This window comes from Callospermophilus lateralis, chromosome 17 (assembly GCF_048772815.1).
Source record: "Callospermophilus lateralis isolate mCalLat2 chromosome 17, mCalLat2.hap1, whole genome shotgun sequence".
Lineage (NCBI taxonomy): Eukaryota > Metazoa > Chordata > Mammalia > Rodentia > Sciuridae > Callospermophilus > Callospermophilus lateralis.
This window is the reverse complement of record NC_135321.1, coordinates 51,120,534-51,137,866: the sequence shown is the minus strand read 5'-3', so window position 1 is coordinate 51,137,866 and position 17,333 is coordinate 51,120,534. Positions and strand designations below refer to the sequence as shown.

The window sequence follows — 17,333 nt, the reverse complement described above, 5'->3', positions numbered from 1 at the left end:
CATCTGTCATCACCAGCAAGTCCTTTTTATAAATACCACAACTTTCATTGCAAATTTGATCATTTCTTCTCATCAGGGCTATGTACAAGCACAAATGATTGTCGTATTAAACACACACTACATGACATTTACTATCTGAGAAAGAAATTTAGCAGGCATTGGCTCTCATGTAATCTAGAACATATTTAAACATTGAACATCTCTGAGCAGGACATTGTCTCAGCTGAGTTATGGAATCCAAATCAAGTAGTCATATACCAAAAGCATGGGCACATAAACTGGAATAAAGTCTTCTGGAAATGAAATCATAACTTCATGTATTATTGTATTTGGATATACTAACTGGTAAAACAGGCTTGGGCAAGTTATCTAACTTCTCAGAACCCAGTTACCATATATCTAAAGAATAAAATGAAATGAGATAATCTACGTGAGGAGCACCAGAACTTTAATAAGTATTATTGCTGTTGTTATTATGATCATTTGTTAAGGGGAAGACCACTACTATACGTGAAGAGTCAGCTCCTGGTTTACCAGGTTGTTCTATGTCAGGTTTTTCTTGGTCACCATTCTGAGTTCTGGTTCCTTGAACTTAGTAAGAGGAGGCAATCTTATTACTGCCATCCCAATATCCACATTTTACTATTATTGTGTTTTAGCCAAGTACATGTCAGTGGAATTACAGATACGGAAGAAGAAAGAATTAAAGAAGCTGCTGCTTATATAGCCCAGAGGAATCTTCTTGCTAGTGAGGAAGGAATCACAGCATCCAAAAAGTCCACGGCATCTAAACAGTCCACAGTGTCCAAACAGGCCACGTCCACCCTTCAACAAGAAGAAACTTTTGAAAAGAAGTCAAGGAAAGTTGCAATTCGAGAAAAGGCAGAGCGCCTGTCACTGAGAAAAACAGTAAGAAAACACAGTTTGATGCTGATTACAATGTAAGAAGTTGTGTTTGTGTGTAGATAAAGACTGACCTGTTTTCAATGAAGAAATATGTGATCTTATCGAAAAAAGTAAGAAAACAAGAAAAAAGACATTAATATGTGTAGGCCACAGAAAGGCAAACTAAATAGTTTAACATTTCACAGAATTTCAGATTTTTTTTAAAAAAATTAAGGTTTTAAAGACTTAAGAAATCCATCTTCTGGAAGTAAAATACATTGCTCAAGTTTAAATGTTAAGTAACTGCATTTTTTTTTTAAATGGGGAAAGGGAATGGAAAAATAAGGTTCCAACTGGAAAAATAAAAATACTGGCTTCTACTGCTATTTTAGGAACAGAAGTTACTTTGTTTTTTTTTGTAGTATTTTGATAATCATCCTTGTTTGTTTGTTTGTTTTCAGTTAGAAGAAACCCAGGCATATCATGATAAGTTGAATGAAGACCATCTTCTCCACGCTCCTGAGTTTATTATTAAGCCTCGTTCCCACACGGTTTGGGAGAAAGAGAATGTAAAATTACACTGCTCTGTAGCCGGCTGGCCAGAACCTCGTGTCACATGGTATGTCATCTTTATGAAAACTAATAGAATCAATTACACAAAGTTAAGTTTACGTCTAGTGAAAGCATACTGCACTATCAATATACAAGTGTCAATGAGAGCATCTCTAAGTTTGCAAAGGTTTTCAAAAAAATGAAAAGAGGATATTGAGATGGATTATCATGTATGGAAATAAGAAAACAATCTTGTATACATACAATAGATTATAATACTTTACAATTCTATAAGTAATATGGGTCTTTATTTTATACATATTTGCATACCAAATATGTCTATAACCTCTATGGACCATAAAAATCTGCTTCCCTTGGCACACTTTACAATATAGTATGATTTTGTGCTCAGAAGCAATGTTACCTTCAAAAAACAACCTAAAATCCAGAAAGCTCCTATCACTCCCTCTTATGGGGGCTGAGGCCTCAGAGTGCTTTCTGACATCAAACAAAGGAAGGAATTGAATGGGAGATAGTGTCCCATATGGGGCCCTAAGACGTTATTTTTCCATAAAGAATAAGCCCACCTTTTCTCCTTCCATTATACATTCTAATGCAATTGTCAATGCCTTTGTGATCCTTCAACTTATTATTTTCCTGTCCTATGTCTTGAGTATGGAAAAGGAAAAATATCCACCACAAAGAGCAGAAATGTGACAGTCATTGAGCAAAAAATAAAAAATAAAGGGCTGGGGATGTGGCTCAAGCGGTAGCACACTCACCTAGCATGCATGGGGCACTGGGTTCAATTCTCAGAACCACATAAAAACAAAATAAAGATATTGTGTCTGCCTAAAACTAAAAAATAAATATTAAAAAAAAGCTTCACCTGCAATATCAATTTGCCTTTGAAAGTTCTGGATTTACTTACAATTTTTCTGTGTATGCAAACTCTTTCAAGGGAATTTTGACTTTGAAAGCCAAAAAATTAAAAACCAATACTGGCTATGAATTATTAAGGCAAACAATGTAATTTTTTAATTTATGTTTTTTTTTTTAATTTACGTGTTTTAGAATATAAAAGTAAGTTAGAAATGAGACTGCCTTTGCCCCACCCCTCTTTGTGACAGTGGAATTGCTTCATTTGGCTCTTCAAAGGAACATGTCCTCCTAAAACACAGCTTACTGGGCTGGGGGTGTAGCTCAGTGATAGAGCACTAGCTTGTGTGAGACTTGTCTAGTCCCCTAGTCCCTGGCACCACAACAAACCAACAAAACTTGATTACTTTCCATCAAAAAAAGAAAATCCAAAACTTTATTATAGAAAATATGAATATCTACATCATGTACAACCAGAAGAATGAGTAATTACACTGTATTTATGTGTAATGTAATATAGTGCATTCTACTGTCATGTATAGCTAATTAGAACAAATTTTTAAAAATGCAAAAAATAAAAATGAAGAAATCCATGACTAATAAGTTTTCAACTCCCAGAAATATTATTTGGTCAGTAAAAATTCCTCTTATTTTGTAAATTAAAAGATATTAATAATAAATGAATAAACAGCATCCTTAATTCAGTAGATATAGACATTACATATTTTCCTATCTTTCTTGTCTTGCCTTTTAAGAATTAAAAGATATTTTTCAAAAGTGTGCAAAGTCATCTCCGGGAAATAAATATTAATTTCTTAAGCAGTCATTTATCCTGTACAATGCATATGGAACAAGAAACCCAACCACCCATCACTGATGGTCTTATTAAGCCAGATGGATGTGATTTCAGAGGCAGAACTCAGCTTTAGAGATTAGACTCCCTCCACTGTGCTTTGCTGGCCTGGCAACAAAATAACTGAAAAACAAACAAAACAAACTCCCCAGAAAAAAATATGAGATGACCACACTGATAACCCTTAGAATCCTAGTTAACGTTAAAAACAGCACTGTCCATTTTCAGTTATACTAAGAGCTAAGAAGTAGTACAAATTGTCCCCCAAATCCTTCACATGTGTCTTTATTGATTTTGGAGAGCTGGAAGAGCTTCCTCTGGGGATCGAGCCCAGTGTGCCTCACACATGCTAGGCAAGCGCTCTACCACTGAGCCACCACCCCAGCCCCAGATGCTTTAGTTTTAATTTCATGGAGTTTCAGAGTAGCAACTCCTTCTAGCCTGAAGCAAAGCAGCCGTCACTGGGGCTCAGTTTCTTATTGTAAGTTCTCCCAGGAGGGACAGAATATTTCACAGAAAGTCTCATCTTGCAAATTGAATGAAAAAATAAAATATTAGAACCAAAAAAAAAAAAAAACCCACAGAGGACAACTAAGAAAATAGCTAAACTATTTCGAAAACAAGATTTGTCCCTGGGTGAACGAAATTTGGATAATGAACTCACAGATAATCGACAGTAGGCTATGGCAATGAACAGGGTCAGATCCAGGTTTGTGGGACAGGAAACTTACACAATTTGGGAGATGCTCTTTACAAAAAAGACGATAAGGTTGGTAGTATTAAATTAGGCCTAAGGCCTTGCAGGGTGCCATCTTGGGGGGAGATAACCTTAAATTTAAGCCTCATTCATTTCCAGGTCAATCGACCTCTGGGAGTAGATTCTTCAGTAAGATTCTCCTCAAAGAGCAGGGAAGTCACAATCCAAACAAGAAACAAGGTTACTGGTGATTACTTTGCTGCCATTTATGCCTTTTTAGTACCTAATTGCAACTTCCTGGGCCAAACCCTGAGTATAGTGTGCAGGAAATACCGGGGATGCCCTTTCTGAATAGCTGGAGGTGAATGAGAAGAACATGTTTGGGATGATGCTTTAAGGTACACCCAGTCCTAACAGTTAAATCCTGAGTCGTGTCTTTCAAAGGCTCTTGTGCAGGGGCCTGATTCTCTCAGAACCCTTTCCAAAGAGGGTTTGACTCCAAGTTTCCACTGGGCACAGTTAGGTCATGGGAATCCCTGAGGTCTAACAACTACCATGTAGCAGCTACTCTTCAGCCAATCCCAGATTACGACTTCTATTTAAGTGGAACCAGAGGTTACCCAGAGGGCACTAAATGGCAGGAGCACATGTCACTCATCAAGGCCAGGTGCAGGGAGGACGCCAGCACTGTCCTCTTCCCGACTCAGAGCAGAGGGCAGCCTGTTTATGAGTTGGATTTGGTAGGAAAGTTGGTGGCAGGGGATGCTGAGCCACACCATGGTGAAACCAGCCACCTAGAGGGGAGCTGTGTCAACATAGAAGGAAATTATTTATGTAGTGGTAAAACCAAAGTTTTAACACCTGATAGGCCATTTTTAGGTAATAACTTGCATTATAATCTGTTAGGAGAGAAAAAAAAGAATTTATGTTCGTATTTGTTTTATTTGCATAATGAAATTTGCATAATGAAATATGTAAGAACCTGAGAGGAGCAGTGGACTCTCAGGGAGAAGCCAAGTAGAAGGGGACAAAAGGGATGGTATCAGGAAACGGGCTGTTTGCTCTGTATCTTTTATATCTTCTGGGTCTTGGAGCAGATCAGTATATTGCCTAGTCAGATTTTTAAAATTACATTAGATAGGAGAGAAGAAAGAAGGTCTTTTTAAAAAGAGAAAATTACAGGCACACACCTGTAATCCCAGCAGCTCAGGAAGCTGAAGTAGGAGGATCACAAGTTCAAAGCCAGCCTCAGCAAAAGTGTGGTGCTAAGCAACTCAGGGAGACCCTGTCTCTAAATAAAATACAAAATAGGGGGATGTGGCTCAGTGGTTGAGTGCCTATGAATTCAATCCCTGGTAACTCCCCCGCCAAAAAAATAAAAAATAAAAGGAGAAAATTGTCTTAATTTTGCCCCCTTTTTTTTTTTGTATCAGGTATTGAAGCCTCACGGGCTTAGCCACTGAGCAACAATCTCAGCCCTTTTATTTTATGTTTTGAGACAGGGTCTTTCTTTTATTCATTTATTTATTTATTTTGTTTTAATTAGTTACACATAACAGTACAATGATCTTGACATATACAATTGAATCAGATTGGAGACAGGGTCTTTCTAAGTTGCTTAGGTCCTCATTAAATTGCCGAGCCTATACTCAAATTTTTGATCCTCCTGCCTCAGCCTCCTGAGTTGCAGGGATTACAGGTGTGCGTCACCATGCCTGACAGTTTGGCCTTTTTTAAAGGGCCAGATTTAATTGGATTTCTGATTTGAGGACTAAAATAAATTTGTCAATGGAGTTTTTATTTTTCGGTACCAGGGATTGATAGAACCTAGGGGTGCTTAATCACTGAACCACATCCCCAGCCTTTTTATATTTTTTATTTTAAGAAAGCTTTTTACTAAGTTGCTTAGGGCCTTGCTAAGTTGCTGAGGCTGGCTTTGAACTTGAGATCCTCCTGCCTCAGCCTCACAAGCTGCGGGGTTTACAGGTGTGCACCATTGCTCTTGGCATCAATGGAGATTTTGATTGTAGCCTGCAGGGATATAGAGCAACTCATTGGAGCAATATATTGGTATTAGTGAGTAATATTCATGTATTCACTCCACACCTGTGTTTTCAAATCTATGTTGGGTCCTGGACCAGACCCTTAAACAAGATATTTGTTTGTAACTCCTTAGTCCAAAAGTCACTGTCAAATAGACACTTGATGAAAATGATCATTAAGCATTTTAATTCAAAACCTAGGAATAAAATATTTTAAATGTAGGAAGATTCTAGAGATTTATAAAACTTCTATATTTGTAAATTTTGAGAATTTGTATATTCTCTCATGAAATTATATGCATTGAATTTATTTGTAAGATTAGATCTATTCACTATATATATTTAAATTTAGCAGTTCCTATCATATTATCATAGGAAAACAGCCTAAACTTAAAATAGTTAACGAACATTTTTTGCAAATTATTATCAGTTCCCAACCTAAGGGTTTGGGAGTTTATTTTAGGGTTTTCTTATTTAACTCCAAATCTATCCTAATGAGATAGATCTTTCAGATAATTTTAAAGTAGGTATTAGCTATTTATTCAATACTTAAGGTTGGATTTTAAGCACCAGTTCCATTTGTGGTGAGATTTAAAATGTTCAAGATCATTTTGGTATGAAATGTTTGTTGATTAAAAATAAAAACTATTACGAAGGCTTGATTGTGTTTTGCTCAGCCAAAGAGCTTTCACTGTAACTTCTCATTATCAAAGTCAGTCTGACATCTGAGCTGACATTTGTACAGAAGGTGACAAAATTCACTGGTGGCAGATTTGTTATTCTAGAAATGCTTACAGTATCCTGAAAGCTCATTAACTGATAGTTTAATGAACCACTTGAAAATCATAATGGAAATGGCATACATCTACATATTTGCAAGGATTTAAGAAATCCTTTGACAAATAATCCCAAGTATAGATCACTCTCTAAAATTAGCCAATGACTGTCCAGTTTGGAATTTCATTTTCCAGAAATAACAAGTGGCAAAGTGTATACAGAGCAGGCTGCAGGACCTTCTTTCTTCTCTAACTGAAGATTGAAAATGGCCAATCTCAATGGACCCCAAACCTGAGAGCCTCATCAGGGAAACTCCTTGGAGAATAGAATGAAGTTGCTTTTTGACTTCATCCTTTCTATTGCTTTAGCCCAGAGTTTCCTCCTTTGACATCCAGAGTTCCAGAGGAAAGGCTGGAAACTCCCCAGTCAGAGCGTTGTGTGTATACATTAAACCAATTTTCTTTGCCAGGTGGTCACATTAGAAGAGTCGTTGAGTGTTTAGGTGGAGGAAATATTTAGCTGGGGGAAAGTCATCAAGATCCTAAGTTGGGCAGTACCCTGGGAATTGCAAAATACCATTTTAACTCTAACTTTATAGAGATAAGAACAGCATTGTTGACCCAAAGCCAACTTGAGTATCACTCTGTCCCTTGGTCAAGCAGCACATGCCACAGTATTTAGTGTCATATTGGTCTCCTTGTGCTGAGAAGAGCTACTGAAAACCCTTCAGCACATGAAAATATGGAGCAAGAGGGAGCTTCCTGGTGGAATATGAAATGACCTAAACCAGTCCAATCCAAGAACATGCTAATCAACCTGTTCTACCCTGTCGTTTATCAAAATGGGGACTGTTGAAGATTAGGAGTGGCCAGGAGATTTCTTTTGACAATCCACCTCTGATCAAATAGTCCTCCTTGTTTAGAGCCCTGAGGGTTGACAGCTGCCTGAGGTGGCTTCTGGGCTGGCAGGAAACAGTTTGTGGTAGAGTAGCAATGCCTTCTGTGGGTGGGGGAGAGGGTTATGCAACTACACCTGCTGTGCAGCTGCGACTGTAACTAGACTAACCCTCACATCTGAGAGAAGCAAATGCCTAAGCTTCCTCTCTTTGTATGTACTTCTTTAAAATTATTCCTAGCATGAGGGATATGCTTGTCAGAATTCCATTCTTTCAGAAAAAAAATGATGAAGCTACAATTTATCTATTGCATCACACAGTAATTGTCTTCTAGCTAATTAACCAACACTGAGTACCTACTATTTCCCTCATGACTCATTCTGCTTCAAGAGTGGGACTAAAAGTAAATATGGATCAGAGACAGTTCTCATCAGGGGACTGGAAACCTCTTAGAGGAAACACAGATCCAATCATAATTTTGAAAATCGTATAGTTAGCAATTTGAACCAAGTAATCCTGATTGATTATTCACATTGTGTGGGATTTTTAAAGAGGAGTCTATTGAAGAAGTGGCATTTGATCTGAATCTTGAAGGATGAGTTGAAATTTTGCTTGGAAAGAAGAGTGAGCAAGGTGAAGAAAATGAATAACGTATTGAGGCAAGGGCCCCACACCTGTTACTGCAGCTCTTTGGGGAACTAAAGCAGGAAGATGACAAGTTCAAAGCCAGACTGGGAAACTTAGTGAGACCCTGTCTCAAAATAAAGTAACAACAACAACAAAAATGAATGATTTTGCTTAGTTTTCCATTGCTATAACAAAAACTAAGACTGGATGTTTTGTAAAAGAAAGAGATTTATTTAGCTCACAGTTTTGGAGGCTGGATCCAAACAACAAGTTGCCAGTTCTGGTGAGTGTCCTCCTTAGCTCTGTCATAACATAGCAAATGGCATCATGGTGAGAATTAATGCCAGGAGTGAAAATTACATAGTGTCAAAGGCTAAGGAGGGACCAGGCTTGCTCTTTTATAACAATTCACGCTCATGGAACTAACCAGGGTCATCAGAAATACTTCAACAATGCTAAGGGTAATGACCCAAATGACTTTGCACCCCATCACTTTTAAGAGGTTCCACTCATAATACCACTACACTGGGGACCAAGCTTCTGACACATTTCCTGGGGGACAAACCCATCCAAAAACCACAGTGGGGGCACAAGGTGGTGTGTGTGTGTGTGTGTGTGTGTGTGTGTTTGCACGCGCATGCGCACAAAAGAAAGAGAGAGAGAGAGGAGTTGGGGAGAGGAAAGAACTGGCTAATGCTGATATTCTTTCTGTCTCTTTCCACCATTTTCCCTGCTCCTAAATATCCTTATAATCATTTCCAAAAGTATGCATTCCATAGAGAGTAATTGGAAAATGCAGACATCCATGGGTCAGGAGCCAGATTGTCTGGGTTTAAATCCCAGCTCTGCTCTTCCTAGCTGTGCAATGTGGGGCAAGTTCCTTAATTTCTCGATGCCTTGGTTTCTTCTTCTGTCAAACAAAGAAAGCATTACCTCATATGGTAGTTGCAAGGACTGAACTTACTAATATGGCCTAGGCATAGAGCACTTGGTGAATCCTCTATCATATGTGGTTATTAGTATTACTTGTACACATGAAGTGGGGCGTCTCAAAGGAAAACCCAGCTCCTCTTTTGGCAAGAATTGGTTTAAGGAGATAAGCATAACCACTGGCTCCTGAGAACATGAGGACATGGAAAGAATTCAGGTGCCACTTACAGACGTGTGGCTCAGCCCACCCTCTGGTGACTGAGAGGCTTAACCACCCATGGAACAGTCAGAAAAAGAGAAGCTTTTAGCTTTTGAGAGGAGTTTCCTTTTTTACTTTATAAGTTTTTCCAAAGTAAGAACCATGTTTTTTTATGACATAGAATAAACCACTTAAATATAATGATCTTTCAGTATAATGACGTTGTTTTGAATAATGACTTGCAAGAATGTTAGCAAGAGGAACATTTTGCTTTTATCTCACACAGTGAGCCAAACATGAAACCTCCATTGTTATGTCAACAATGGTCAATTTTTAGCTTTTTTTTATTGACACATAACATACACAACACAGTGTATGTTACATATAAATATAGAGTTTTGGTGAATTTTAGACTGTGGACACCTCTAACAAGAAACCTGCGTAACAGCACCCAAATCAAGAAGCCAGACTTTATCAGTATCCAAGAAGCTTTTTTTTAACACCCCAGCCTTTACCCCAGGAAATAACTATCCTGAACTCCAGCTGCATTATCTGGTCTTTTTGGTTTTGCACTTATTACACTCTGTGCTCTTTTGTATTTGGGTTTTTCCATTAACAAGAGGTACATAAGATTCATCCATATTGTTCTGAATAGTTCATGTTTTTCAAGTAAATTTTATGGAAGAATGGAAAGTACTTCAGCAAGAACTTTTACTGTATTGCAAGTGCATTTCTTTAAACTAATATAATTTGCATTTATTAAATAGATGCTGCTGCTACCTCACGGGCCTTGTTTATAGAAGGCATCCCGCAAAAACAAGAATTGGATGTGTGTGTTTAATCATGTAGTTATTTGCACATCAGTAGATTCATTTCATTTCCATCATCTTACAGGTATAAAAATCAGGTGCCAATAAACGTCCATGCAAACCCTGGAAAGTATATTATTGAAAGTCGATATGGAATGCACACTCTGGAGATCAACACGTAAGAGAACACCAATGTTTATGTGTGTCATCCAATGATCGTTCTGGAAGTTTGTCACCACCCCAGTTAACAGTCGCTCTCTGCTTCTCCTCCCGGGGCAGCCTGATGACAATAGGAAGCTTCTTACACACCCACAAGTGATCCTCACGACTAACCCTTACCATGCCCACACTGCCTCCCAGTGTGATTTTATATTCGAGTTTAGTCAAAGATGAGGAGAAAAATTAATTCATATCTTTTTATTCATATTTTCATTACTGGACAAATTTCCATAGACATCAGCAAGAAAATATGTTGTATAAATAGTCATTTCTCTCCAGTTATCCTTTCAGAGTCCTAAATCAACATCATCGTCATACTCTTTTGATTTTAATCAATAAAAGGCCTTAGAGATTGGGGTAGGTGGCATTGAAAGGTTGGACTTGGAGATAGGGTTCTGTCTTTCCTTCAGCTCACCAGGAGCTCTGGAAAACCATGTGCCTTGTCAATCTATGTATGCGAAGCGATGAGACATTGGGATGTTTGAGGGTAAAGCACAAATCTAAAGCAAAATCTGAGCATGGATCCCACATCAAAATTTCCAAGTCCTCAAAGGTTTATCAAGTCTCCCCAAATGGTTTTGCAACCCACACCAAATTTTATGGATTAAAATAAAATTAAACAAGCTCCAACCCTTTTCAGTTCAGATAAAGCCATGGGGTACTGAGATGTCCAAGTGAAATTTCCATCATTCCATTCTCAAGAGATTTGTATTCTTCTCCCCAGATCAGAGGTGTTGGCCCAAGTGACACCAGGCTTCAAACAGAACCCAGGGGCCTGTGTTGTTCACCAAGCACTGACTCTGATCTAAGTCACACCACTTCTTCCAGAGGGTGGTTCTACTGATGCAACCATGAAAAATGTGGCTGCTTTCAAAATTAAAAAACTATGAGTCAGACTACTGTATTTGCCTTCCTGGGTTCTGTTGCTGTCTGTAAAATTTCTATAAGAAGAAGTAAATTTATACAAATGAAACCAAACTCTGAAGAACAATGGAGAACATGGGGAACTGGTGGGATGAGATACAAAACAGCCTGCTTTGAAATCTTAGCCGGTTCCTCTCTCTCTGTGAGATCCCTCTCTCCCTAATTCCATTTTTATAAGACATGCCAATGGGCATTTCTTGGGTTAGGCTGTAGGCTGAAATTCCAAGTGCATCTGAATGGTAGTAAAATTGGAGCGTAAACACTCACTGATGTTTTGAAACTAGAACATAGAACCATATGTGAAACCAACCTCGCTCAGGTTTATGGCTCAGGGAAACTGTGGGAATCTCTAAGGAGAGGCTGCTTCTTTCTCTTTCCTGTGCCTCCAGACTGAAACCCACCACAAAGACTGGGCAGCAGGGAGGCCAGACCCTCTGGGACCACAAAGCACGTGGCTGGACATTTTCTCTTCCCAAAACTGCTTTAGATAAGTTTACTGTAGTGTTGTTCCCACTGAGCTCCTGGCATGAAATGCAGTAGGTCCCTTGCTCTGTATGAAATCCCACAGGTAATCAGACCAGAGACAGTAGCTTCATGGAGAGCCCTAAAGAGCCACATGTTGGCCACTGAGTGACAGTGTGCTGTATGTGCAAGGAGTGCCCACTCATCCTTAAAAATTCAGGACAGCATCACCCCCTTGAGGAACCATGTTTGACCTCCACCCAGGTCTGTCACTGTGATGGCCATTTGTTTCTATATGTTCTTCCAGATGTGATTTTGAAGACACGGCTCAATACCGGGCCTCAGCAATGAACGTTAAAGGAGAGCTTTCAGCATATGCGTCTGTTGTGGTAAAGAGTAGGTTTGCTGCATTTGTTTTATTCAAAGTGTTTTTTTTTTTCTTTTAACAAAATTTCTTCTGATTGTTTAAAAAAAATCAGTAAGTTGATCTTGAATCAGTTCACATGTATTTCTCTTTTCTAGGATATAAAGGAGAATTTGATGAGACTCGTTTCCATGCTGGGGCTTCTACCATGCCCCTCAGCTGTAAGTTGAATAATATATTTGTTAAATGTCATCTTTATGTAAAATACAGCATAATAAGCTATTCTATAATGCTGAATTAAGTGATACTATATGTAATATAATATATGCAAGGATGGATGCATTAAGTTTTGTGAGTCTTTTGTTTTTGCTTGTTTTAGATTCTCTGGTTACTGTTTTCTTTTGGGGTCAAATTACTTGGAAATCCAGATATGATAGGCTTCTTGTGTTAAAACCGAGAAAGATCATTATGCAAACCTGAGCAGAGTGATGTAACTAAACACGCTGCGTGTGCGCACACACTCCCCCACACGCCCCCTACTCTATATCACAACATTCCACTCATCCTTAAAAATTCAGGTCAGCATCACCCCCTTGAGGAACCATGTTTGACCTCCACTCTATCCCTTTGTCCCATTCAGTCAGAAGTCGGTGTCCTCAGTGAGGCCATGGCTCCTCCTCTGATGTCTGTGACACGGGACACGGTTAACTCTTACGTTATCATCTCTCCTACCGGTCCTTGAGCCACTTGAAGGCAAGGGTGAACCCTTTATCTCTGAACTCCATTGCCTGGCACAGCATAGATATTTGATAATGAATGAATCAATAAATACATCTACTTATAAAGTACATTTTTTAAATCCAGTCTAAATGTGGTTAAACAATAAACTATTCAAAATATTTTGGCCAGTGATAATTTGAAAATTTGTGAACTTCAATCATTTTATCTATATGAGAACTTATTCATATTTTAAAATTAAACTCCTTATGGTTGTTGAAATCCTTATATGCTTACAATGCTCAGGCTGAAAAAGGCAGTCAAGCCTGAACACGTTTCCACACATTAAACAACGCATGGTGGTTTGGAAAATGGTTGATGAAGGTCTTTTCTCAGAGGTCAGTCTTTCACCTAAATGGTTAGTTATATATATCTGTAGATGCCTACTTCACTGACTTCATGGGATGGCCCTTATTTTAATATTCCAAGTTATAATCATTAGTACCAGTTCCATGTGTGGGTGGGGATGATGGGTAGAAGTGAGGAAGGAGCCCATCTCAAATCATGCCCTTTTTCCATCACTTGATTTAAATTGAGATGACATAGTGGGAAACTTGAATCTATGACTTAACCTCTCAAAAATCCCAAGACTGGCTTGTTGATCATTCCACTATCATCTGAATGTATCCTGCTCATTTCCATCACCATCTCATACATAGTTCATGGTTCTACATTTTCTTTCCTGTCAAGCCAGATTCTTAAAGCCCAACTTACCCTACTTCTCTTCCTGATCATCTTTATCGAGCCTCTTCTGACTGGCTTCTGACTTAACAATTGCTCCTAATAGAAGATAGAGGGCTCGCACTTTCAACTGATGTTTATTGAGTACCTGCTATGTGATTAGGTACTGGTTTAAATGCTTGGAATATGCTGCTAAATATCATAGACAAAGCTCTCTGCCCTTGGTTTTGTTCTAATGGTTAACATGTATTAATTGGTTGTTCTAAACACTATAATAAGATATTTTTATATGTACTGATGCACTTAAAGCTCATCAAAAGCTTACAAAATAGGTGCATTTTGTTCTAAGCTACCCAGATGAGGAAGGAGATTGGAGTTTAAATCATGGAACAAGACCACACACAGTGGTAGAAAAAGAACTTGTAGCCTGTCTTTTTAATTCTAAACAGTATTTTAAGCCAGGGTTTGGCAAACATTTCTGTAAAGGACTAGATTGTAAATATTTTAGGCTTTCTGGGCCATATGGTGTCTGTTGCAACAACTCAGCTCCGCCACTGAACATGAAAGCAGCCATAAACAGTAGGGAAATGAAGGAGTGTGGCCGAGTTCCAGTAAACACTTAGCCATGAACATTGAGTTTGAATTTCCTATGGCTTCTCAATTTCCTGTGGCTTCTCAGTCATAAAATATTCTTTTACTTTTTATTTTTCTCAACCATCAAAAAATTTTTTTAAAAAATTCCTAAGGCTACTAAACAGGAGGAAGTCCATATGTGGCCCACAGATTTCCCAACCCTACCCTAAACCGTTTTTTGCCATAATGGAAAGTCCACAGGACAAAGGGTTGAGGGAGTGACTAAGGAAAGATGTTTATTTTATCTTCTGGTTGGTAAAGCTGGCTTCCTGCTGAACCCCAAGGCCACCCCAGACAGTCTAATCTCAGGTCTAGAAAGAACCTGGAAGTTGGAGACTGCTTGCCGGAGCTTTCAGGTCACTGTAGAACCTCCTTATTGGTTTCAAAACCTCAGGCAGCACTGGAACCAGCCCAGCCCTCCAACGCTGAGCAAGAGTTAGTCAAATCTACTCTCTTATTGGTTCTCAGTGGAACATCATCACTTAGAAATGAGGCAGACGGGAGACGCGCTTAGGAGAGAAGTTGTTTCACCAATGGTTAGTGGTTTTGTGGGGACACCCCAGTTCAAGGTAGTGCATTTTATTGGTAGAGAGCAAAGCTTCTGGGAGCATCCTGCCAGTACAGTGAGTCTGGCTATGTGGGTACATGTGGGCAGTTATTTAACCCTCTAGGCTTCCCTTTCCTCTACTCTAAAATAGAGATAATAATAGTCCTTACCTGAGAAGATTCTTATGGGGCTTAACTGCGTTGATCGCTATTAAATATTTGGAACAATACTTGGCAAAATTGAACCCAATGCTAGGTTGCATTTTCAAAGGGAAGTTAGGAAAAGAAATGAAACATAAAGAGAAAGGGCCTAAGTTTGAGAGTTGGGTTTGAATTTTAATTTCACCCGTGTTTCCTAGGAAATCACTAAGTCATCACTTCTTTCCTGCCCCCTTTCCTTTGAGGAAAGAGAAACTAAAATCGAGGAGACTTGATGATACAGACATTTATCCAATCTATACATTGAGAATAATCTTTTTTAAAGCTATATATTTTAAACTTTAGTTTTCTTCCATTTACGTTTTTATAATACTTAAAAATTTTAGGTCATTAAAGAACCAGCTACAGCGGCACATGCCTATAATTCCAGCCACTTGGGAGGCAGAGGCAGGAGAATCACAAGTTCAAAGCCAGCCTCAGCAAATTAGCAAGTCACTAAACAACTCTAAATAAAGTACAAAAATGAGTTGGGGATGTGGCTTAGTGGTTAAGTGCCCCTGATTTCAATCCTTGGTACCCCCCCCCAAAAAAAAAAAAAAAAACAAGTCACTAAAAAAAGGAAGTAATTTACTGAAAAACTATTTTTATGAGTAACTGATGTGGCTGTTTGGTCCCAAGAGTACAGCAGTATAGTATAACTCAAAATCTAAAATTAAAAAGTGCATATGTTGCTCTCTATTAAGTCTAGACTAAATGTGATATTAGTTTGCATTCAAGACATTAAACCTGACCTTTTAAATTTTGTTCATCACAATAATGAAACTAAGTGTTTAGTTTCCATGATCAATGAAGCAAGAGTTCCCATATCAATATGGTATGTGGATGTTCTACCTACTTCTTATATGAAACTAAATTTTTGCCCAGATAAATCATTTGACCAGTCTTTATTACAACTTTTTTTTGCCTGTTTTTATGCAAATGCTTGTGTATCTTGGATTTAAAAAAAAAAAGAAGAAGAAGAAGAAGAAAGAGATTACTGATATTTGTTTTTGTTGTGTTCAGTTGCTGTAACCCCTTACGGTTATGCATCCAAGTTTGAGATCCACTTTGATGACAAATTCGATGTGTCTTTTGGGAGAGAAGGAGAGACAATGAGTCTGGGATGTCGGGTAGTCATCACTCCTGAAATCAAACATTTCCAGCCAGAGGTCCAGTGGTACAGAAATGGTGAGTCTTCATAACAAATTCTCACTTAGGTTCTTACCCACAAAAGGTTGCAGACCAGATTGCAGATCTGCTTATCAGGAAGAGAACAACCTGCTGTATGTTTAAAATGTTTTTACATAGACATAAAAGCAGTAACACTTTTATAATATATTTGTGATTAAAAAAAAACAAAAAAACCTCACTGGGTACAGTGGTGCACGCCTCTAATCCCAGCAACTCAGGAAACTAAGGCAGGAGGATCATGAGTTCAAAGCCAGCCTCAGTAACTTAGCAAGGCCCTAAACAACTTAGCAAGATCCTGTCTCAAAAATTAAAAATAAAAAAGGGCTGGGGGTATGTTTCAGTAGATAAGCAACCTTAAGTTCAATCCCTGGTACTAAAAAATAAAAATCTCTATGGTATAAGTGATAGGTTTGTGAGGAAGGGTATTTTACCAATTGAAAGAATTTTTTTTTTTAAAAAGCATATTTAATTTCAAATTAATTTTATGACATAGAAATTTCTGGAAATATATGTGTATATATATATATATATATATATATATATATATATATATATATTCTATGAAACAATAAATTTATGATGTTATTATACATCAGAGTCAATTAAGAGGAAATTCAGACCTTCACTTCTGTTTTAATGTATTAAAGGCTCTTTATAAGTACATTCTACATATAAAATATGCAACCTACATTGACATCTCTTTAAGGACATAAAAGTAGATAAAATGATCTTCCATTTGATAGTAGATTAAAACCAATACTGGTAGAACAGAAAGAAAACCGTTCCACTGTCCTTTCCTCTAACTTTGGCTTTAAAACACTTTATTTAGCTTTACTTTATTTTAAAGAGTTATAGAGCAATGATACTTTAGTGTGAGTAAGAAATAAGGTTTTTATTTCCCCTTTTAAATCCTGTCTGGTTAAAGTCTATATAAAGAAAAGTAAAGGAGAGAGGAGGGGAGGGGAGGGGAGAGAAGGGAGGGAAGGGAAAAAAATATCAAAATACGATGATTAGTTGAAGCATTGAACTTACTAAATAATACAATCTTGAGGCTGGGGTTGTGGCTTAGCGGTAGAGCACTTGCCTAGCATGTGTGAGGCATTGGGTTCGATCCTCAGCACCACATATAAATAAATAAAATAAAGGCATGTGTCCAACAACAACTAAAAAAATATTTGAAAAAATAATAATAC

General features: G+C 38.0%; 1 protein-coding gene across 2 annotated transcripts in view; it reads left to right on the top strand.

The window, feature by feature from the left end:
- The window catches only part of Myom1 (myomesin 1), a 129,978-nt gene that overhangs the window by 31,446 nt on the left and 81,199 nt on the right, over window positions 1-17,333 (top strand). For both annotated transcript variants that reach the window (XM_076837381.2, XM_076837382.2), the window contains exons 4-9: window positions 660-909; window positions 1,347-1,504; window positions 10,231-10,323; window positions 12,058-12,146; window positions 12,273-12,335; window positions 15,973-16,137. In XM_076837381.2, the coding sequence (XP_076693496.2) occupies window positions 660-909; window positions 1,347-1,504; window positions 10,231-10,323; window positions 12,058-12,146; window positions 12,273-12,335; window positions 15,973-16,137 (818 nt within the window). The remainder of the gene's footprint in view (window positions 1-659; window positions 910-1,346; window positions 1,505-10,230; window positions 10,324-12,057; window positions 12,147-12,272; window positions 12,336-15,972; window positions 16,138-17,333) is intronic.